We start from the raw sequence: 23,488 nt of genomic DNA, 5'->3' as shown, positions 1-23,488 counted from the left end.
AAGAGAAAAATATTTCTTTTATATGCATGCATGCTTGTCCTCTTAAAAGAGACATATTTGATTATTTGCCTTAAAAGTAATGAATGTTTATACTTTTTACCATAATTAATTTATTCACGTGATAAACAAAAGTATCCCTGATTTGCTTTGAATTTATACCATAAAGATGTACTCATATTATAATATATTGTCTTACCTTTTGAAAAACATGATGCATGTATGTTGGAATTTTTTTTTATAAAAAAAAAGGAGATAATATTAAGATTTAATTTGCACTACTTTTTAGAGTCTTCTTAGAAAAAGTAGTGTACTACAAATTTTTAACACTAGATATTTAGTATGGGTATATATGCATGTTTATTTGTACACCATGATTATTATTAAATATTTATACAAAGTTTATACCATGATTATTTTATCTTTTTAAATCATGATATTATCCTGATTGCAACTAAAGTCATATACTACTATATATATTTATTTTATTTTTCACACTTATTGTTTGTATATCTTTTTGATTGTCATATACTTGCAAATGGATAAGAACTTGAATCTTTATGAAATATGTGCATATTAAATATATGCTTGTAATCTATTTTTTTTATAAAACACCCCCATTTTCGGTTGATCTTTTTGTTAACCATAAAGAAATTTGGTTAATTGGTCATTTTTTGTTGACGGGTTATGACCATAAATTGGACTATGACATATCCGCATTACCTATATAACCATAAAGAAACTTGGTTTATATATGGCCATAAAGAAATTTGGTCATAAGAAATGGTATCAAAATTTGTCATATTTATGGACTCAAAAGGATTTGAGCACCATATTAATGTCCTTTACTTTGTCAATGTAGATGGACCCAATTCGACCGGAATTCGAACTTTTGGACTCAGCAGGACTTGAGTACCACCGTTGGGTCGCTGATGTGGAAACTACCTTCGTTGCAAAGGATTTCACCTCCACTCTATCAAGCCATCTGCCGACGCTGCTTCGGCAACTGAGAAAGACAAAGATAATGCTCTCATCTTCCTCAAGAGGCATATCGATCCTAACCTGCGATGGGGTTATCATCACTTGAAGACATTAAAAGAGCTATGGGATGCTCTCGATAGCCGGTTTGGTAACATTCACGATTCCTTAATACCACAATTGAACGTCTTGTGGAATGGAATCCGGTTTCTCGATTATGTAAAAGTGAATGATTTCCAAAAAGACATGCTGCAAATTCAGGCACGTATGGACTTTTGTGGAAAGAAACTTACTGATGGGGAAATGATTCAGAAAACCCTATCGACCTTTCCTACCTCTTCCATGATACTAGCAAACCAGTATCGTTTAGAGGTAGATAACAAAAGAATCACCACATTCAGTAGGTTGATAAACTTACTGCAAGTGGCCGAAAGGCACAATGAGATTCTTGTCAACAACAATGTCAGAGCTGTCGGGAAAAAGAAAGTTCCCGAAGCCAATAATGGCAAGGTCAACAAAGGGAAGGGCCTCAAAGGAAAGAGGGCTCGACATTCTGATTCAGATCCATATCCACGTGGAGATAACACCTCTCGTGGAAGAGGACGTAAGGGACCTAATCGAGGTCGAGGGCCAAATGGTCATTCTAATGTTTGGCATAGAGAAGGAACTTCTGGCCATAGTGGTAGTGATCCTAAGTTCGAGAAAACCCCTATGAATCCCGCCACTAAAAAGGCTGCAGATGGAAGTGCGCCATGTTTTAAGTGTGGATTCACCGGACATTGGTACAAGCATTGAAAGGCTAACGCCAATGTAGCTACGAGCTACAAAAAATACCGGGAAGCTATCGAACAGGAGGCTAACTACACAGAAGAAAATACTGTTACCCCTAATGCTAACCTCACAATCTCAGATTTCCTGGGAAACGAGGACTTTGCCCCAACAATGGATGTGCCTGACTTTTCCTGGTCCTAAACCTTTAGTTTCTTGTTTCATGGCTTGCTAGACTTTGTTGTTTTAATAGGTTGTTATTTGCTTTGAAGTACTTTATGTTTTATTAGTCTACCGTTTGTTTAATGGTTTAAGTAGGTGATGTTGTTGCTAAACATGTTTTTAGCATCTTTATGTTATATGTATGGATTATCTATGAATACTTGTTTTCTATCATGTTATATAGAATTTTACTTAGTTTATGATAATATGTATATTTTTTAGCATGTATATTAGAATGGTAAGGATGCCATTCTAGTAGAACAGGTTTCTCTAAAGAAAATGAGATAAACTGTTCATTTTTATAATCTTCCTGCCTAATGTACTTGTAGGAATGTCTCAAGGAGAAATTGAATGTCTAGTTGATAGTGCTACCACCCACACTATCCTACGAAATAGACAATTATTTGTTGATTTTACTCCTTATAATACATCTATGACCACGATGATTGGATCATTACAAGTAACCATTGGGCGAGGTACTGCTCAATTTTTGTTGCCAAACGGCACAATGATTAAAGTCACAAAAGCTCTATATGCACCAAGAGCTAACCGCACTTTGTTGAGTTTCAAGGATATCCGTGCAAATGGTTATCTCTTGGAAACTCACTGTGAAAATGGAATTGAGTACATATACATAACCTGAATGCGGAAGGAAGCGCATCTTAGAGAAACTAATGAGTCAATCTAGTGGATTGTACATCACCACTATTAGGATTATTGAATCCCATGTTGTTACCAACGATGAACTGTTGTCCAGTGACTTATATAAGATTTGGCACGATCGACTAGGGCATCCAGGTCGTGATATGATGATACGTATTTTTAAGAACTCACACGGACATCCTTTCTTTCGAATGAAAAAGAAAATGGGACAAAAGATTGTTACAATGCAGAGTAACAATGTGCATTCTAAAGTAAATGATGCAAATTTTATGCGTTTTAAAGTAAGAGAAGCGCAACCTTCGTCTTCCAATGTAATTGAAGAGCACCCTCAGTCTCATTCTTCTTCGTTGTCCTTAACGAAGGCACATCGCTCATTCTGCAAAGCTTGTTCTTTAGCAAAGACAGGACCGAGACCATCCTATGCTAAAGATACCAAACAAAATATTCCATTTTTATAAAGAATACAAGGTGATATTTGTGGACCTATACATCCAGAATGCGGACCATTCAGGTATTTTATGGTTCTGGTTGATGCTTCGACCCGTTGGTCACATGTTGCATTGTTGTCCACAAGAAATGCTGCATTTGCAAATCTCCTAGCAAAAATTATACGACTAAGGGCACACCACCCTGATCATCAAATCAAGTCTATCAGACTTGATAATGCTGGAGAATTTACATCTAAAGGATTTGATGATTTTTGTATGTCTAATGGAATTGACGTAGAGCATCATGTACCCCATGTGCACACTCAAAATGATCTCGCAGAAGCCACCATCAAAAGGTTACAGATGATAGCTAGGGAATTGGTTATGCGTTTCAACCTGCCTATTACTGCCTGGGGATATGCCATATTGCATGCAACATTACTTATTCTCTTTAGACCCACTACTAACCAACCATTTTCTGCATACCAGTTGGTAACTGGATATGAGCCTGATATTTCACATTTACGCATTTTTGGTTGTGCCGTATACGTGCCTATTACGCCCCCATAGCATACTAACATGGGTCCACAAAGACGAGTAGGTATTTATGTTGGATATGAATCCCCAACAATTATCCGCTACTTAGAACCTTTGACAGGCGATCTCTTTACCCCTAGATTTGCGGATTGTCACTTTGATGAGACAAACTTCTCGTCGTTAGGGGGAGGTATGGAAAAGGACTTCCAAAGGGAACGACAGGAATTGTCGTGGTGTGTTCCCACATTGTCTCATCTTGATCCCCGCACTCCACAATGTGAAAGTGAAGTGAAAAGAATTATCGATCTTCAGAATGTGGCAAATTCAATGCTTGATGCATTTAGTGATATCGCTAAAGTGACGAGATCACATATACCAGCTGCAAACGTGCCTGCAAGGTTAGAAATTCCCGACAAGGGAAAAGGTACCATAAATATAGGTACCAAAGTTGCACTTGGTGGAAGTGTAGATGAGGTTGTGGCCCCCAAAAGGAAGAGGGGGAGACCACTTGGTTCGATCGATACTCAGTCAAGGAAGAAAAGGGGGAGTAAGGCACAAACTGATCCATATATCATCAATACAGATAATCCATCTCATGAGTTTGTCTCTGATTACAGTTATGTCCATGAATCATTATTGGGGGACGCCCCGAAGTTTGAATTGATTCCAGAGAACAAAGAAATCTCTATGGATTGTGAAAGTTCATACGGGTTGATGGAAAGATCCTCCACGCATATTGATGATATATTCGCATATACTGTTGCTCGAGAGATTATAGAGCACGATGATATCGAACCACGCTCTATTGCAGAATGCCAAAAGAGAGCAGATTGGCCTCAATGGAGAGATGCAATCCGTGCTGAATTAAATTCAATGGCAAAAAGACAGGTATTTGGTGCTGTAGTTCTAACCCCACCATGTGTAAAGCCTGTAGGACATAAATGGGTATTTGTCAGAAAGCGAAATGAGAAGAACGAAGTCATAAGATATAAGGATCGCCTTTGTGGCGCAAGGTTTCTCACAACGCCCTGGGATTGATTACGAAGAAACATACTCTCCTGTAATGGACGTCATCACGTTCCGTTACTTACTCAGCTTAGTTGTTTCAGAAGAACTTGAAATGCAACTTATGGATGTGGTTACCGCATATCTCTATCGGGATCTTGATACAGAGATATTCATGAAAGTTCCAGATGGACTTCCATTGCCCAAATCAAGTAACTCTAAACCACGGAGTGCGTTTGCAATACAATTTAAACGCTCGCTTTACGGATTAAAGCAATCCGGACGGATGTGGTATACCCGTTTAAGTGATTATTTGATTGGAAAGGGATATACAAATAATGAATTGTGACCCTGGGTGTTTATAAAGGAAACAAGTTCTGGATTTGAAATTATAGCTGTCTATGTCGACGACATGAACATAGTAGGTACTCTTGATGAAATAAGAGAAACCGCAAGCTATTTGAAATCCGAATTTGAGATGAAAGATCTTGGGAAAACTCGGATGTCTAGGACTTGAAGTAGAACATCGAGCCTGTGGAATATTAATCCACCAGTCTGCATATGTCCAAAAGATACTCAGGCAATTTAATATGGATAAAGTGCACCCTACTAGCACTCCCATGGTTGGTCGAAATTTAGATGTACATAAGGACCCATTTCGTCCAATGGAAGATGGCGAAGATGTATTGGGAGCTGAATATCCCTATCTAAGTGCAATAGGCGCATTATTGTACTTAACACAATGTACTCGACCAGATATCTCGTTCTCAGTGAACTTGTTAGCTAGATATAGCTCAGCGCCAACGCAACGTTATTGGAATGGTATAAAAAATATCTTTAGATACCTAAAGGGAACCATTGACTTGGGTTTGTTTTATCCTTACGAAGACGAAAGGAGAAATGCTAATGTAATTGCAACTCCTTACACCAAAACCCCAAATAATATTTTAGTTGGTTTTAGTGATGCTGGGTACCTCTCAGACCCGCACAAAGGTCGATCACAAACTGGATATGTGTTCACTATCGGGAATACAGCGATATCCTGGAGATCGACCAAGCAAACCCTTGTGGATACCTCCACGAACCACTCTGAGATCATTGCCCTACATGAGGCGGTTCGTGAGTGTATATGGTTAAGGTCTACATTACACATATTCGAGGGACATGTGGTTTGAGTTCTACCACTGAAGAGCCAACTTGCATTTACGAAGATAATGCAGCTTGTATCGAACAGATGAAGCAAGGGTATATCAAGGGTGATAATACGAAACATATATCACTGAAGTTCTTCTACAATCAGCAACAACAATGTCTTCTAAGCATTCAGGTCAGTAAAGTAAAATCTGACGAAAATGTGGCAGACTTATTTACTAAGTCATTACCTAAGGCCACATTTGAAAAACATGTGAGAAGTATAGGACTAAAGAGACTGTCCGAACTTCCCATGAACCCATAGGACTAAAGGAGCTGTCCACTCCCATGAATGTATCAGACTAAAGAAATTGTCCTGCATCAGGGGGAGCACCCGATGGTATGTTGAACTCTTTTCCTCCACCGATGTCACTTTTTCCCACTGGGTTTTACTACTCGGAAAGGTTTTTAATGAGACAACAATAATACCATAATAAAAATCATGGGAGATGTCGATATCAAGGGGAGCATCTAACGATGTGATGTTTACGTAAAGGTGTGTTGCACTCTTTTTCTTCACCGAGGTTTTTTTCCCCACAGGGTTTTATTATCCGGAAAGGTTTTTAATGAGACAACAATATCACTAGAAATATAACTTCTTGGTTGAGGTTATTCTTATCCTTGTACGTGTTCGGGTTTTTCTACCAAATGTTTTTCCTGACACAGTTCTACAAAGAAGAAAAGTCTTGAAAGTTGACGCAATTCTAAAAGCTCAAATATCGTCTTTCTCCTTTGACCAGTTTTTACCTCGAAGAATTTTTCTGGCAAGGTTTTGACAATGTAATGAGTCTGTAACGGTAGTCATCCAAGGGGGAGTGTTGTAGTGACATGTGTCTGACCATTACCTACATGTGTCATAGTGCATGCACATGCCCCCCTTCATGCTTAACACCTGTTGTCTTTTCTCTTCTGATTATTACACATGTAATGGGAATAGCTACCCTCTCTTACTTTCCTACATGTATTTAATGAGAAGCACAATGAATGAGAAAGATATCTGATTCTCTTCCTCTTTTGACTCATTTATGTTTTACTCTTTTGTCTCCCCAATGCAACAAACTTAAATAGATTTTGTTTTGTTTCCGTTGGACTGATATTGGCTGTATTAGCCGGCTGGCCGGCCGAGTAATATCATATAATGAAGAATTTAATTAAACAAAGTTTTTCCCATCATTTGAACCCACCATCTGAAAGTCTTCAAATTCTCTGTCTGTGGAAATAACACCATTTGAATATTTTATGTGATGGGATTTTTTGTTATAGAAGATTTTACAGGAGATGGAGTTCTGAAAAATCTTGTACCGAAGCTCGTAGAGGAAGGCTGGGATGATATACCAACTCTGAAATTAATGAATTCCGATGACATGAATTCATTAAATATGAACCAAGAACAAAAGGATGCACTTGAAATAAGGTCGCACCTACACGATAGAGGTCTCATGCAGTACGGAGATAAGCTAGAATTGTCTGGAAAGTCTCCCTGAAATTCTTAGCACGAGCATTACAAATCTTGCATCTGAGTTTGGCATGAAGAGGGGTCACATTGCCCGTTTCACAGACAGAAAAGGTCCATGTCTCGGCGAAATGCCACCTGCATATGTTCTCCCGCCATCTCGAAAGAAAGCAGCCCCATTACGATCGATAAGCAAATATGTTCTCCCATCTCATAAGAAAGCCCCACTACTTTCCATGAGCGAAAATGTTCATGAAAATGAGCTTTTATCTGGTGATCAATCCAAAAGGGTTGCAAGAAGAACTTCTACACGAGGAAGCAGGATCTCGAGCCAATCTATGGACAATTCGATCTTTGATGTAAAGATAAAAGAAGGTCATGTATTTAAGGGGATTGTTGCTGCAGAACCTTCCGGGAATACATCATGCGGTTGTATACAAGTTTCTAATACATGTCAGGATAATATTCTTGCTCCATATTCATCCATCGAAAACATTTCAGTTCAAAAATTGGCACCTGAGTATAATATTGATATGGAACCTTTGGTGAAAACAAAGACTCCCCCCATGAGAGCTTCGGAGCTATGGCGCGATAGACCAGCTATATTACTTTGTATCAGACGTCCAGGGTGCATTATGTGTCGAGCTGAGGCACATCAACTCTATGCAAGAAAACCTTTGTTTGATGCTTTGGGAGTTCAACTGATTGCCGTTTTGCTTGAACATATAGATTCTGAGGTAAAAGACTTTTGGCCTCGTTACTGGGGAGGTGTTGTGGTGCTTGACCGAGAAATGAATTTCTTCAGAGCACTGGGAGGGGGAAAACTGCTCAAGGATAAATTCATAAAAGGATTCATTTTTAATTCACGAGCCATCGCGAATTACAGGCGCGCCAAAGCCATGGGAATAGCGCAAAATTTCAAGGGAGAAGGTGAAATCAAAGGAGGGTTGTTTATAGTTGGTAGTGGAAAGAGTGGTATTGCTTATCAGTTTATTGAGAGAAACTTTGGTGATTGGGCTCCCGTTAATGAAGTAATTGAGATATGTACCAGGATACAGGTACTGCATAACTAATACTATACACTTTTATTTGATCTTTGTTGTTATGGCTGGAATCGGTAATTCCTCGTGGAATTTGGTGAATTTGATAATATCATGTTAATTTTCTCGTATCTTTGCCGAACTCAATGTGTATTCTTTTCTTCATTGTTTTTTTATTTTATTTTTGTTATAGGAAACATAAGGAAGATTAGTTCAAATCATCCAAAATCTGCATAGTCGTTAATGTGGTCCTTAGTATCATAAAAAATTTATTTTGATTTTTTATGTAATTTGGGGAGTTATTGACTTATATTTGTTTGATTTCACCAATTTATTTTATTGTATATATTAGGGACTAAGGGGTATAAATTTTTATTTATTTCCTAATAATTTTCCTACGCAAAAAGCACCCTCAACATCATTACAATTCTTTATAATTTTTTTTTGATCTTGCACAAATTTAATATTTCCTTCGTCCCTAATGTATTTGCGGAGAAGATGAAATCTCTTCGATTAATCTCTTTTAGGGTGGAGATCCCTTGACAAAAGGTTTTGACAAAACCTTTAACAAAATTTAGTAACTGTCTGATCTCATAAATCTAACAGTTTATTTTATGGATGACGTGGCATTTACTATGCGTTTGGCTCGTTTAATAACAAAAGTTTCATAACATGACTACGGAATTATGGGAAAGAACATAATGTGAGATCGTTCCCTTCTGCTTCAACATGATTCAGCCGCCCACAAGAAGCCATTGTGATCCCTCGTCTCTGTCATTCCAAAGACTTTAAAAAAAAAGAAAAATCGAGTGGACAAAGGCTTTGAATCCTGTCAAACCCTATTTTTGATATACGGTAGATGAAGAAGAAGTAAAGGTGTTGTGTCATCCTTGCTAAGACAATGATCACCACCGCGCAATAATATAATCACCGTTATCATCATGATATTTTTCTACTTCATCTTCTGCTGCTAATGGCCAGAAGAAACCTTAAATTGAACCTTTTAAAATGTTGTAAGCTTAGGAAAGAACGATGGAAAACCTTTAATCGTAACTTGATTATTCTTTAGACTTCCCATGAATCTATTATTGTCACCAATTTATGACTTGATTATCCTCTACTGACGTTAATTCTTCCCATGAATCTATTATTGCCACCAGGTTATGACTTGATTGTGATTCTTCCCATATTATTGCCACAAAGTTATGACTTGATTATGATTCTTCCAATGAGTCTGTTATTGTCACCAAGATGCCGCATGCAGAAACATAAAGGTTCTCCATCTTCTAGTTGGAGTATTAGTTGAAGTATATGCCTCCACATCCTTCACGTATCCAAACCAGTGGGTGGGACTAAAGACTCCCTTCCATGATTACAAGGTCAACTATGATCAAGGTGAGAAGTTTTAACAAATATCAGCCATTCTAAATTAGTGTTTAGGGGTGAATGCTAATCAAAATTCTATTCTTTCCTCCTGATCCTAATGTAGTTGCAGGAAATCCTACAACCACATCCATTAGGTAATTCACATGATAATCTAAGTAATCATAATAGAAATCATAAAATCATTCATTAAGATTTTTAATTGGATACAAATTGGTATGAAAACCCTAAATTGGTAGGAAGATTTTAGGTGGTAACTTCTCGCTGGTTTTCCTATTCCCTTATATGATCCAGAAATTCCTCTATTCTACGAAATTCTTTCAGATGAAAGGTTCGCACGGGGTATTTTTCAATTAAACGGTGATTCCATTAGAATAGCCCTGGAATATGCTCGTCGCGCAGCAGGTCTGGAATCCTTGTATTCCAAAAAAGTAAGCAATCCCTTACACAAGGATAAGGTAATCAATCCTGCCGATTATACCGTCGAGAATTTCTGTAAACATTACCAAGTCGCAATTATGAAGAATAATTTGTCCAAATGGGATATTCATCTGAGGAGAAAAGATGGATTCGCAGAAGATGAGAAGATTATGCGAGATGTTGATTTTAATGAAAACTCCAATAACACTGCTCGCAGATCTAATGATACATGGTGGCTAGATTGTCCCGTTATCTTAGTAGGCTCTTACAACTCTGGTAGAGCAAACGATGGCTCACCTCTTCCTCTTCCTGAGAGATTTTCTAATTATCGTCCTTGGGAGTTCAAATGGCCCGAAAAGGCTAAAGTGGTATGTTTTTTTCAATTCTTTCTTTTATATTACCTAAACCATCTCATCTTTCTCTTATCGTTTTCTTTGACATCAGATTGCCAAACAATCAAAGAAGGCTAAAAAGTCACCGCACGCATCACCTTCGCAGGATAATGAAGTAAGAAATACCCCATTTGTTTTATTATAACAATATTGTTGCTTCTATTTCTTATCTTTCAATATTCGTGTAGGTGAAAACTTCCAGTGTTAGAGAAAAGGGGAAAGGCGTTTTGAGATACAAGAAGACTGCTTCTAAATCTTCAAATCTTCTTCTGCAAATCTCTCCAAGAAGCGAATAGAATTTTATCCTTCTTCTTCAAATTATGAATACAGTGACGAAGATATTCTTCTTTCTGAGGATCCTTCAATCAAATCCTCTATGAGTCAATTATCTCATCTCTTCTTCGTTCCCATGTCAGCTATTGGAATGAAGAATTACTGCGCAGCTTTGGAATGGTTTCCAAAATTTGTGATGCCCCTTCTCTAGATGATGAATCTCTCCGCAGAGCTTCTTCAATGCTAAGTCCAAGCTTTCAATTTTCATTTGGTTCTCTGGTAATTCCTATACCTTCTCATTTTCTTTGATAGTGTTTTGACATCTTTAACCTAATATTCGCCCTTTATCTTCGCAGTTGTCTCGCATGTCATATGCGATTTCTTCGGATTACCAAAGGAAGCTTCTCTCTCTTGAGGCTAAGAATACCAAACTTGAGGCTAAGAATACCAAGCTTGAGTCTGAGGCTTCTGCTTATGCGAACGATGTATCTGATCTTCGCAAGAGGAATGATCAATTAACTGGTACGTAATTCTTTATTTCTTCTTTTCTTTATCTGTTTGCCACCTTTACTTTATTCTAATTACGTATTTTTGCAGAAATTTACCGTTTTGCAGAATACCATCCTCTCTATTTCGCTCCTTCCATCATCCTGTTGATGATGATACCCTCCTTGAATATCTTAATTCATCTCTGAATAATCTTACAGAAGATAAAATACAAACCCTATCTTTGGAGGAACTTAAATCAGACTACCAATTTCTCAGTATTGACCATAGGAGTGCCTTAACTTCTAGTAATAACTTTAAACGTCTTTTTTGGGAATCCAAAGAAAGGATTAAAGTTTTGGAAGAAAAAATTAATACCCTTATCGATGAGAAGGATATGATTACTCTTAATGGTGCTAAAGCTTTGAAGGAGTTTCAAAATACCATTCTTCAAGTTCAAATAGAGCGAGATTGTGCTATAAGCGAAAAGAACGCACTTATTGAACAAAAGAAGTTAATTCGTTCTCGTCTTCTCATAGAAAGTGAAGCTGAGTTTGATTGGGTTGCTAGAGTCTTAAATGATGCTAGACAAGGTTTAGCTGTGAATGTGAGCCTTGAATCTAACCATGTCGCACTGGTTAAGGATATTATTTCTAACAAAGAAGGTTGTTTATTATTCTTTTGTACATGTTACTCTTGTAACATATTCTTCTATTGCTTTAACATTCTGTTCTTCTTAGGCAGAGAGTGAGAAGAAATATCTTGAGAAGATTGAAAGTCTAGAGACAGACTTAGACGCTCGCAATTCTAAATATAAAAGACTTAACAAAAACCTGACTGTCTCTGTATCTAATAATAGCAAGGATGTTATCTGAATTCATGATGCGGCCATCAAGAAAATCTGTGCTGATAACAATATCCCTCTTTCAAATTATAAACTTGTTGAAGTTGATCCGAATGAACCATGCTCAGATATCTCTGGTAGTGAAGGAGGCTATGAAGAATATGAAGAGACTGAAAAAGAAATTGAAGTTGAAAATGATGATTCTGGCGTTGAGCGAAGTAATAGAGATGATCCAGGAGAAAATCAATGATTTCGCATATATGTAAACTCTTTTTATGCTTCTTGTATATCCTTTTCAATATAAACTTCTTGAATGCTTAAAGGTTTCTTCAATGTATATTGTTTTTGGATCATCTGCAATTATACAGTGCGAGTTCTATTCTTTCCAACATGTGTATAAGTCTATCGTATGGGACTAGTAACATTCTTTTATATGCTTGCATTCCCATTCTTTCCTATGTTAGTCGTTGCCAGAGGATTGAATCATGGATTTTCTTTATCCCTTTCTCAGTTATGTGCTACTTTATTGTTTCCCTTTTTCGTTTAACTATGTGATCAAATTCGCAATATGTTGTCTTATATTCTATTTTTCTCATGAGGTCTTATTTTGCATTCTTAATTAAAGGTCTTACTTTTCCCAATGTATTATTTTATTTCTGTGCGACGAGATCGCAGACAGTATTTACATTTTAGTGTAACGACCCATTGATATCGCCTTATCATTTTCTTGTATTATTGCCTCTTCATGTTTTATAGGTGCGTAAATGTGATAAGTCTTAATACTCCCATGAGTAAAAAGCTTCATGACATTTACTTCTTTTGACACAATTCAGCTCCCTAATGTAGGGTGTCGCCCTTATATTCCCCCTGGTTTCCCCTTCAAGGAAGCTTACCCCTACCTGGTTAAGGTGGGCTCCTCCCATCCGCTAATGCAACAACCAGTTGTTTTCGCACTCTCTTATCCCTCCACCGATAAGGTTTATGGTTACAAGACCGCACCCTAAGTGGGGTTTCTTCGGACCGAGTGCATCATAGTCAAGACTTGTCAAGAGTGGTAAGGTACGCTCCAGACGCGCCGGACACTCTTGACTCAACCATGTACCTCGACTCCATGATCGAATATCTGCACTCCTTAGGAAAGATCTTATTACCTTAATATTTCGATTTAGGTGTCTCTCCTGGATGGGATTTTATCTTACCCCAAATCTCCATGTCTCAAGCTAAAGGGTCGATGTAGCTTTCACTTGAGCCATGTTAACTAGGTTCTCCCCAATTATGACGTGTGTTAGGTCTTATTGTTTCCTCTTGTTGTATGATAACTAGGGTGCACGCCACAATTGGATGCCTAGCCTCCCTAATTAGAATCTTTACTTCTGGTGCCTTCTATTAAGGTCTTATTATAAGGTCTTATTATTTTCCTTTCCTTGATTATGACATCATCATAAAGAAATAAAATTTCTCATTCCCTTGTCAATATTGAGTTACATAACTCTAGTACATAGAATTCTTATTATATTCTTACTGATCATGAAGAGCGGACAATTTTATTTCTCGGACCATTCACTTGCTTCTTTCACCTTCTGCACTTCCTTAAGTTCGCAAATATTTTCCAGGATTCGCATAAGCTCTTCAGTCTCTGTCATGCGATGAGTTTCACACGAAACATACTTCTTTAAGTACACTTGATTCCATAATTTCGTAGATGTTCTTCCTTCTTTTTCATCTTCCAACTCATACATTCTGTTGCTAATAACTTTTTTAATCTTGTATGGCCCTTCCCACATGTTTTTTGTGCTTTCTTTACCACCTTTCTGATAACGCGGTTTTTTCCTCAATACCAATTCTCCTTCTTGAAATGTAACTTCTCTAGTTCGCTTGTTGCACCTCTTTGCGGAAGATTCTGTCACTGTATTACCCCTTTTAGCTTCTCCATCTTTAGACACAAGATATACCATTAGCCTTTCACCTCTCTGATTTTCTTGTATCTGCTTCTTTCAGTTTCTTCGCTTGCTTGCACGTTCTTCACATTTGTCAACATCAATCTCCTGACAAGTTTTACTTTCAATCGGATCTCCTTTTATGATTCCAATACCTTGGGGCATAGGAAATTTGGTGCACTGATGGAAAGTTGAAGCGACTGCTAGAAGGCTATGTAGCCATGGTCTTCCGATCAAAGCATTATAGGGTGATTCTACGTCAACTACGCAGAATATGATTTCCGATGACACGCTCTTCAAAGGAATTCGCATTGTGATATCTCCTTTTGGTTTATTGGTTGAACCATTGAAACCATAAATCTTATATGTTGACGGAATTAATTCTTCATCTCTACCACCCATAGTATTGTATGTATGATAAAATAGAATATCTACTGAACTTCCAGGATCTATTAATATTCTATTTATATCCCAGGTATTTGCATCATCCTCTTCATCTTCATTATCTTTCACTTTTGGATTTATTCCGAATTTCACCACCAATGGGCATTCATGTGGTTCTCCTCCTACTGGCACCTCTTTCGCATTTAACGAAATCGGTTGTTTTTGCCAATCTTTCAAGGGTGACACTTTCGCAAGATTAAGTATTTCTCGTCCATCAGTATCTCTCGCATGAACTCGACTTAGAATATTATCATGAAAATCCTCTATATTCTTGAATGAATGTATTATCGAATTACAATATAAATTCTTCGCCTTCGGTACTATTCAATTAAGTATGTATTCCTTCCTTTCTCTGAAGCTTGCGTATGCCCTTCTGATGGTGATGGTGGTATATTCTGTGGTTGTTGCACCAAGAAATGATTTAGTTTTTCCTGATCAATCATTCGCAGTATGATTTTCTTCACATTTCGACAGTTGTTTGTTGTGTGACCATGGAAGCGATGATATGCACATAATTCTCTACTTCTTCTTCCTGGTGGTGGTTCATCTCCCACATTATGCGGTTCTAGAATGTCTTCCATTAATATTACAACTTCCCAGATTTTTTCTATTGAGGTATTTAGATGTGGCATCTTTATCTGCTCCCAAACCACTTTACATGTTCCTTGACGTCGATTGTAAATTGGTTGTTGTCCTCCATAGCCTTTTGGCTGGTTGTCCATCCTTTGAAACTTATTATTTCCTCCTCGATTTTGAAATTGCTTTTCTTGGTATTCTCTCTCGAACTCCTCTTGATCTCTACTACCCATGGCTACCAGCTTTTGCCCTTCCTATTGGTATTCCACTAGCTTTTTCTTTCCTTGACATCCTTGGGATGTGCTTTCCACGACATTTGTTTTTCTTGGGAGTAAACTTGTATTCCCTTCATTTTCATTTGTCATCGCAACTGGATAAGACTCCATATATATTTTCTTTTCCTCAAGGGCTATATACTCTTTTGGAATTCGCGCAGCTCTTCCAGAGTTATAGTGTCTTTTGTCCTGAAGATCTGTGTATACAATATATCTGTACGAAAAAGGGCATTGATGAAGGCTAGTATAATATTTCATTCATCTACTCGTCTTGCCATTTCGCTACACATGTCTCTCCAACGCGTGATTAAATTACGCAAACTCTCATTGATCCTCCTGCGTAAACCGAACACCTTTTCAATTCCTGGACGTGACATATTATTGCTGACATACTGTCCCAAAAAGGCATTTTGTAGATGCTGAAATGATCTAATAGTTCCTACTGGAAACCCTTCTAACCATTGCAAAGCTTCTCCGGTGAAACTCGCTGGAAAATATTTACACAATATCGCGTCATTTTCTTCCCGTTGTAATAAAGATCGGCTATAAGATTTTATGTGATGTATCGCGCATCCACTTCCATAAAATATATTAGTGAATACAGGTAAGCAACATTTAGGTGGTACTGTTGCGAGTTGTATTTGTCTCGCAAAAGGTGTTTTTCCCGCTTCCTCTATTGCTTCCTCCAATTGTCTCTTTCCACCATCACTTCGAGCCGTCATCATTTCTCTTAGTTCCGCCATCTCTCTAAGAATTTCTTCACTCATAGATTGATATAAGTCTTGTTGCATAGGTCTTTTTAATTTTGCTTGTCACATTTTATTTTCATAAGCATTTTGTCGCATTGCCTCCTGTATTTCTCTTTCTCCAACCTCTTCTCTTCTTCTCCTACGTCTATCTCTTTCATCTCTTGCACGTGGAGTTTCTTCTTTGCGTTCATATTGATCTCTCAACATTTCTCTTCCATGCAATATCATTCTTCCTTGTTCTGGATCATCTTCTTCACTTTATGAATTATGATGTGTGCGACGGGATTCGCTTGCATTTTCACGTCTATTATCTCTTTGATTTTGTTGTCCGCGAAGCAGGTCACGTGGGTGTGCATATCGATTATTTGCTAGATCTTGTTTTGCACGTCTTCCCTCGCGTTGATCCTGTAAGTTATCATCTACTTGTATATTTTCTTCAATGGTGCTTAAAGGTTGTCTTCGCCTAGCATCTTGCCTGTTAGATCTGCTTTGTCTTGATGAACTCTTGCTTGTTCTTGTCCTTGATCTTGCACGTGTGATACTTCTTGATCTCCTCTCTTGTAATATTATATTTTCTTCTCTCAAATCATTATTTCGTTGTATCAAATTCGCACGTTCTTCATTTTCTCTTCGTCGTTCTGCCATCAATCTCTGTCGAAGTTCCTCAATCGTCATATTTTCCTCATTTCCTTGTATTAATCCTGCACCTCCATTTTCTTGCATATCTTCTTCTGTAGTATTTGTTCTTGCCGTATGAACACTTACTCTATCATGATCAATATCATTATGTTGCTCTGGGTCGCGTGGAAGTTCAGGTTGAGTTTCATTCCTTTGATTGGTTCTTTCTCCACTTCTTGGAGATTCAGCATCTTCAGCTCTTCTTCTTCCAACAATTCTTCTACTTCTCCTGATTCTTGCCGCTTGTTCTACAGTAGACTCGATTCTCACCATCACTTTTGCCTTATAAAGAGAAGATTGTTCTTAAAAGAATGAAAAACGTTCTAATAATGAAAATCACAATTATGTGTTTAAAAATTTCAGATCTAAACTTCTAAGAACAGAATATTGTGAACGATCTGAGATCTAATTCCTAAGAAAATTCACTAACAGTATATACCACTCCTCCTTGTTTCTAGCGCCAAAATATAGTTGCAGGAAATCCTACAACCACATCCATTAGGTAATTCACACGATAATCTAAGTAATCATTGTAGAAATCATAAAATCATTCGTTAAGATCTTTAGTTGGATACAAATTGGTATGAAAACCCTAACTTGCTCTCTAAATAATATTTCTCTCTCCTAAATTTCTTTTCTAGGCTCTCCAAAATATCTCTCCCTTTACATGACCGCTCAATCCCTTATATAGGGTCTTACATAGTGGATGACAGCTAATAAATCCCTTATTTTCGGATCTGGTGTGCGTTACTAACGCACACTTACATTGACTCTTTTCTCACACACTTTAAACTTCGCATGGTTTTTCATACTTTTCTCGTGATTATCCTGACGTCACCTAATACATCATCTCAGATTAGCTGCATGCGAAATCCTTCGCTCATACTCAACTATCAGGATTTCGCTTACTTGATGAGTGTGCGATATTTTACCCCTACACCTAAGTTTTGAAATTTTTATTAATGATCCACTGTATACTAATCTCATCGTTATTAACAATTCAGAAATTTAATTAAAACATCCATGGGAAAAGATCAACTCCGAACTTTTATATGTTAAAACAGTAAATCAAGGAGATGCAAAATCATTACCATTCGCTTAATTAGATGATAGTGTGGGAAGAAGAAGAATGTATTATGTTAAGTATTATCGGAAACTTTTCTCATTATTTGGTCATTAAATTTCCTATACTTATGGTTGGTTCTGTTGAGGTTTTGTTCCATATACAAAACTATATGGCTGAAATTGGATTTTAGGTGACATTTTTTGAAACAGGAATAGTGATCTAATGATGTCAAAGCCGTGGCGAAAAGGCTATTTCGGGAATAGATTGTTTTCAAGGTTTACTGGGATTAGGAAAATTGTATGACGGTTTAATTGAGTGTTTTCCAAGTTTAGGGTTTCCTAATTAAGGTGGAAGACCATTCTTAGAAGTTCTAGAAGACTTGGGGAGCAAGGATTTGTCTAGTATATAAGAGGGCTTGTATTGTGAGTAGAAATATATTCTCTTGTAGAATCTTCTCAATAACTAGAGTGATCGAGGGTGACAACCATCGTGTTCCACGATGGTTGGTAATGGGGAAAAATCTAGGTGAGAAGAGTGATTCGTAGAAAGAATGGGTATGGGAGAAATCTAGGGTTTCCTGGGTTCATATGGGGGAAGCTAGAATTCATGATGTTCTTCATGTTCTTGTCTAAAGTCAAAGCAACCATGGAGGTGGAGGTTTATGGAAGAAGAAGAATATAAGGAAGAGGTAAACTCTTCGTAATATGTCTTGTTATTTCTAACGTTTGGCGTTAGTGGGTTACATAACTAACAACCATGGCGGTGGAGGTTTATGGAAGAAAAAGAATATAAGGAAGAGGTAAACTCTTCGTAATATGTCTTGTTATTTCTAAAGTTTAGGCTAGTGGGTTATGTAACTAATTGATTATATGAGGCGTGTGGATGTAATAACTTGTTATATAATGAAAGATTCGCGGGGTGGTTTTGGTCGTGGATGTAGCCTACAAAGGGTAGATGAACCACGTAATCTTTGTGTCGTGTGTGATTGTCTATTATGGTACTGATCATATATTCGTGCTAGTAATATTCGATCATGCTAATCTAAAAATGTAATTGGAGGATTCGATCTAGGTATCCAAAGTAGGATGTTTCATAGAATTGAATTATATGGAAACATGCCGGTTCGAGATTAACGTAACCTCGGTTTCCCGACAAGTGGTGCGGTGAAGGTGGATAAAGATAGCAGTGATTCGGTAATTCGAACAAGAGGTTTCAAAGAAGTGAAAGTCTTGGTTCTTAGCGGAAGGATATAGTTCGCGCAGATAATGAGTAAGTCAGCATCGAACAAAGAATAGGACGACATCAAGAAAATTCGACAACTTTGCTTGATGTGACTATGATTCGTGTGGAAGGTATTTTATTTACGATAGAAGAACGTTCATGGTTCAACTGGCGTCTACAAAATATTATCAGGGAAATGTTTTGAATCATGGTGGTGCTAAGTGACAATCGTTCATACACAACATATGAAGGTTGTATCATGTTTTGTCTACGTGGAGGATGACTCAAGATTGTTGGTTCTTGGAGTTGGTTAAGTCTGTCTGGAATTGTTTGATGGCTCAGATCAAATAATTTCAAGTGCTAGACATGTGTCAAAAAAGAAGTATTCTACAAAAGGTGGAATAATGAGTGATCATGGCGACGAAGTAGTTTGATACAAGTCATGCAGAAACTTCTACTCCCTCCGTCCCCTATATATAGGCGGAAAAGTGGAATTCTCTTAGAACAAGAAAGTTTTTGGTTTTTATAAATTTTCCTTATGTTCCCTGATTTAACCCCATCAATTCCAATATATTTATCTAGGAAATACGGAAAATATCAATTTATTAAGAGTTTTTATCATTGGAAAGTGTAATTGTTCTTGGGAATTATTAAAGGCATTAACTAAGTTTGTTAATATCATGTTCTTCAATAAGGGTAAATATGAAGAAACCACATTGGAATTGGTTTTATGCCTATCTATAGGGACTAAAGAATTTTAGTTCTCCGCCTTTATAATGGGGACGGAGGGAGTATAAATTATATGAAGAAGTTGTTCGTGAACATGGTAGAATATCGACAAATAGTGATTCCGGTGGTACAAGTGCAAAGAAGGAATTCGGCTTAGGTGGTGGTTCAAGTTCAAAGTACAAAACAATTTTGATTCTTGCTAGTGATGATGTCCTTGTATAAGTGGGAAACATTCATGCTTTGTTGGAGTGAAGATGGTTTCTTTGTTCACATCACAAAAGGTGGTGATTGTTGGGGTTTTATTCCATATACAAAACTATATGGTTGAAATTGGACTTTAGGTGACAGTTTTTGAAGCAGGAATACTGATCTAATGCTGTCAAAACTGTGGCTAAAAAGGCTATTTCGGGAATAGATTGTTTACAAGGTTTACTTGGATTAGTAAAATTGTATGATAGTTTAATTGAGTGTTTTCCAAGTTTAGGGTTTCCTAATTAAGGTGGAAGACCATTCTTAGAAGTTCTAGAAGACTTGCGGAGCAAGGATTTGTCTACTATATAAGAAGGCTTATATATATTGTGAGTATAAATCTATTCTCTTGTAGAACCCTCTCAAGAACTAGAGTGATCGAGGGTCACAACCATCGTGTTCTACGATGGTTGGTGATGGGGAAAATCTATGCGAGAAGAGTGATTTGTAGAAAGCATGGGTATGGGAGAAATCTAGGGTTCATATGGGGAAGCTAGAATTCATGATGTTCTTTATGTTCTTGTCTAAAGTTGAAGCAACCATGGCGGTGGAGGTTTATGGAAGAAGAAGAATAAAGGAAGTGGCAAACTCTTCGTAATATGTCTTGTTATTTCTAACGTTTAGCGCTAGTGGGTTACGTAACTAGTTGATTATATGAGGCATGTCGATGTAATAACTTGTTATGATAATGAAAGATTCTCGGGGTGGTTTTGGGCGTGGATGTAGCCTACAAAGGGTAGGTGAACCATGTAATCTTTGTGTCGTGTGTGATTGTCTATTATCGTGTTGATCATATATGCGTGCTAGTAATACTCGATCATGCTAATCTAAAGATGTATGTGGAGGATTCGAGCTAGTTATCTAAAGTAGGATGTTTCATAGAATTGACTTCTATGGAAACATGCCAGTTCGAGATTAACGTAACCTCGGTTTCCCGACAGGTTCCTTATCATAACGAATGAACCAAACACAAACTAGACTTAAATTAAGTGCCTAGTTATCTAAAAACCAAGCCGTTAGATTTATGGGATCCAGTAGTTACTAAATTTTGTTGATTTGTCAAGGAATCCGGCTTTTTATGGTTCTTTAAATGTTCATGAATTTCTTGTTTTTACTCTGTCTTATTTTTAATACGATTTCTCATATGTAATGGAACTAAAAAATGAGGGTATATATGTCAAAAAAAATATCTTATAACTACAACTCCGCCTATATAGTGGGACGAACAAAATCCAGTGATCCGTCGTTATAATAAGGAAGGACGGAGTAATTTTTATTGAATTCGTAATAGCAGGATTATTTGATGATGCAGGTATCATTCATTTGTTGTTACTTGCTAGTGACAATTGTTCAGAAGTCTATAACCTTAATCATAAGATATGTCAGTTTCACAAACGAGAGAAGGAACCAAACTTGGTGATTTGTTGATTAAGCCCAACAGGCCAGCCTGAGTGCATGAGCTCAAATGAAATACCCGCTTATATAAATCTGTACGAGGAGAAGCTAAAACTTCAGAACCCTCAAACCCTAGAAAGCGGCGGCCGCCACTCTCTCTTCCTCTCCATCTCCTTCAATTCCTTCTTGAACCCTAAACCCTTCTTCCATCTGAAGAATCAAATCAAGATGGCTTTTGCTGCTAGAATCGGTAACCTTGTAAAACAAAGCATATCCCAGAACATTATTACTTCAAATGGCAAGGTTCGTCACCATCTATGTACAATGCTCTCCGGTGTATGTCAGGAGGATCAAAGCTGTTTGTTGGAAGTCTTTCGTATTCGACTGATGATTATTCTCTAATGGAAGCATTCTCCACTTTCGGTGAAGTTCTTGAAGCTAAAGTTATCACTGACAGAGAAAATGGGAAATCAAGGGGATTTGGATTCGTTAATTATTCTTCCGAGGAAAGTGCTAGTGCAGCTATAACTGGGATGGATGGTAAGGAACTTGCTGGGAGGACTATTCATGTAAGCTATGCTAACCAGAGACCTCCTCCCGGTGGTGGCGGCGGTGGCAGCTGGTGATAATGTTTACTAAAGTGATGGTGGAAACCAAAATTATGAGACAAATCATGGGTAGTTTTTTTTGGGTATGAATTCATTAGCTGTTAGATTTAGTTTTCCATGATTTACTTTTGTGTATACTCGGATTTGTAATAGGATTAGACTATTTCTGGTTGCATTACTTAATTTTGAAATCTTTAATCGGATTAGACCAATTTTTTGGTAACTAGTTATAACTGTGTATTAATCTTAAGCTTATTGGAGATCTTAATCACTTGTTAAGGCTCGGTATTTAAACCAAATTTTGAGCCGACTAAAAGTAGATGCTCTTGTATTTAAGCGTCCATCAACAAAACCCAAACAAGTTAATTTAATAACTTCTTACCCTTAGGCTATCTTCTTGGATGTTTCCTTCTCTTCTACGATGAACTTTATTGTTACCTTTGTTTATGGAGATAATTATTATGTTACTAGGAAAGAGTTATGGGATTCTATCGATGCCTTTGCTTCTTTCAATGTTAAACCCTGGGTTTTATTGGGTGACTTCAACTCTTTACTTGGTCCTTCTGAAAAAGTGGGTGGCTCTCCTATTCAACCTTGTCGGTATGACTTCTCCAGATGTGTGCAATCTTCTCAATTGTTGGACCTTCCTTACTCAGGATGTTTTTATACTTGGACAAATTGTTAGCTGGATGGTGCAATTATTAGATCTAAATTGGATAGAGTTATGGTTAATATGGTTTGGATTTCTCAATTTCTTCTTTCTAAAGAAGAGTTTCATCTCCCAGGTATTTCTGATCACTCACCAAGCATTGTCTATGTTTTTGAAAATAGAATTCATGGTCCCCCACCTTTTAAGTTTTTCAATTATTTTACGGAAGAACCTGATTTCATGGAGTTAGTTAGGCATGCTTGGAATTCTCCGGTTAGAGGTAACCCAATGCTTATTCTGGTTACTAAAACTAAGACTTTTAAGAAGTTTATTATTAACTGGAAAAAAGTTAAATTTAGAAATATCTCTCAACAAGTGTTATTGGCTAAAGATAAAGATAAGATGGATTTTGTCCAAACTCATCTACAATCTCATCCTTTAAATCAAGATTTATCTAGGAGAGAAAGAGAGTATGTTGCTGAGTATGTCAAACTTGCTAAATTTGAAGAATATTAAGAAAAAAAAGCAACAATCCAGAATTAAGTGGCTTAATCTAGGGGATTCAGAAGAAGAAGAAGGTAGTAGTGAGGAAACCTGCTCCATGCGAAGAGGACTGGATCTTTTCCAGAGGCCTTTTCAAATGTTTGAAAGTATTCTTTGATGCCACTGTTTCATTTTCAGCCTCAACTAAGGTAACAACAAAGACTTTCTTATGGATATTAGTTATCATTTATGAGCAACTAGTTGAGTTTAGAGATAATGTAGATGAAGATCCTTTTATTGCTACTATGGCTGGAAAAATGTTTAAGAAGTATAAAAATATTGGGGTGAT

General features: G+C 37.2%; 2 protein-coding genes and 1 pseudogene across 2 annotated transcripts; 1 reads left to right on the top strand and 2 right to left on the bottom strand.

Annotated features, from left to right (window-relative positions):
• Positions 1-14,074: 14,074 nt before the first annotated feature.
• Positions 14,075-15,270, bottom strand: LOC113332444. The gene is made up of 2 exons (XM_026578984.1): positions 14,783-15,270; positions 14,075-14,699 (listed from the first exon to the last, which is right to left on the bottom strand). The coding sequence occupies exons 1-2, from the start codon at positions 15,268-15,270 to the stop codon at positions 14,075-14,077; spliced, it is 1,113 nt and encodes a 370-aa protein (XP_026434769.1).
• Positions 15,271-16,319: 1,049 nt separating this feature from the next.
• LOC113332443 lies at positions 16,320-17,012 on the bottom strand. Its single transcript, XM_026578983.1, has one exon. It carries the CDS (start codon positions 17,010-17,012, stop codon positions 16,320-16,322), a length of 693 nt encoding a protein of 230 aa, XP_026434768.1.
• A 4,525-nt stretch (positions 17,013-21,537) lies between these two features.
• Positions 21,538-22,394, top strand: LOC113332274 (annotated as a pseudogene).
• The last annotated feature ends 1,094 nt before the right edge of the window (positions 22,395-23,488 follow it).

This window comes from Papaver somniferum, unplaced genomic scaffold (assembly GCF_003573695.1).
Source record: "Papaver somniferum cultivar HN1 unplaced genomic scaffold, ASM357369v1 unplaced-scaffold_131, whole genome shotgun sequence".
Taxonomy (NCBI): domain Eukaryota; kingdom Viridiplantae; phylum Streptophyta; class Magnoliopsida; order Ranunculales; family Papaveraceae; genus Papaver; species Papaver somniferum.
This window is presented reverse-complemented; position numbering and strand designations above follow the sequence as displayed.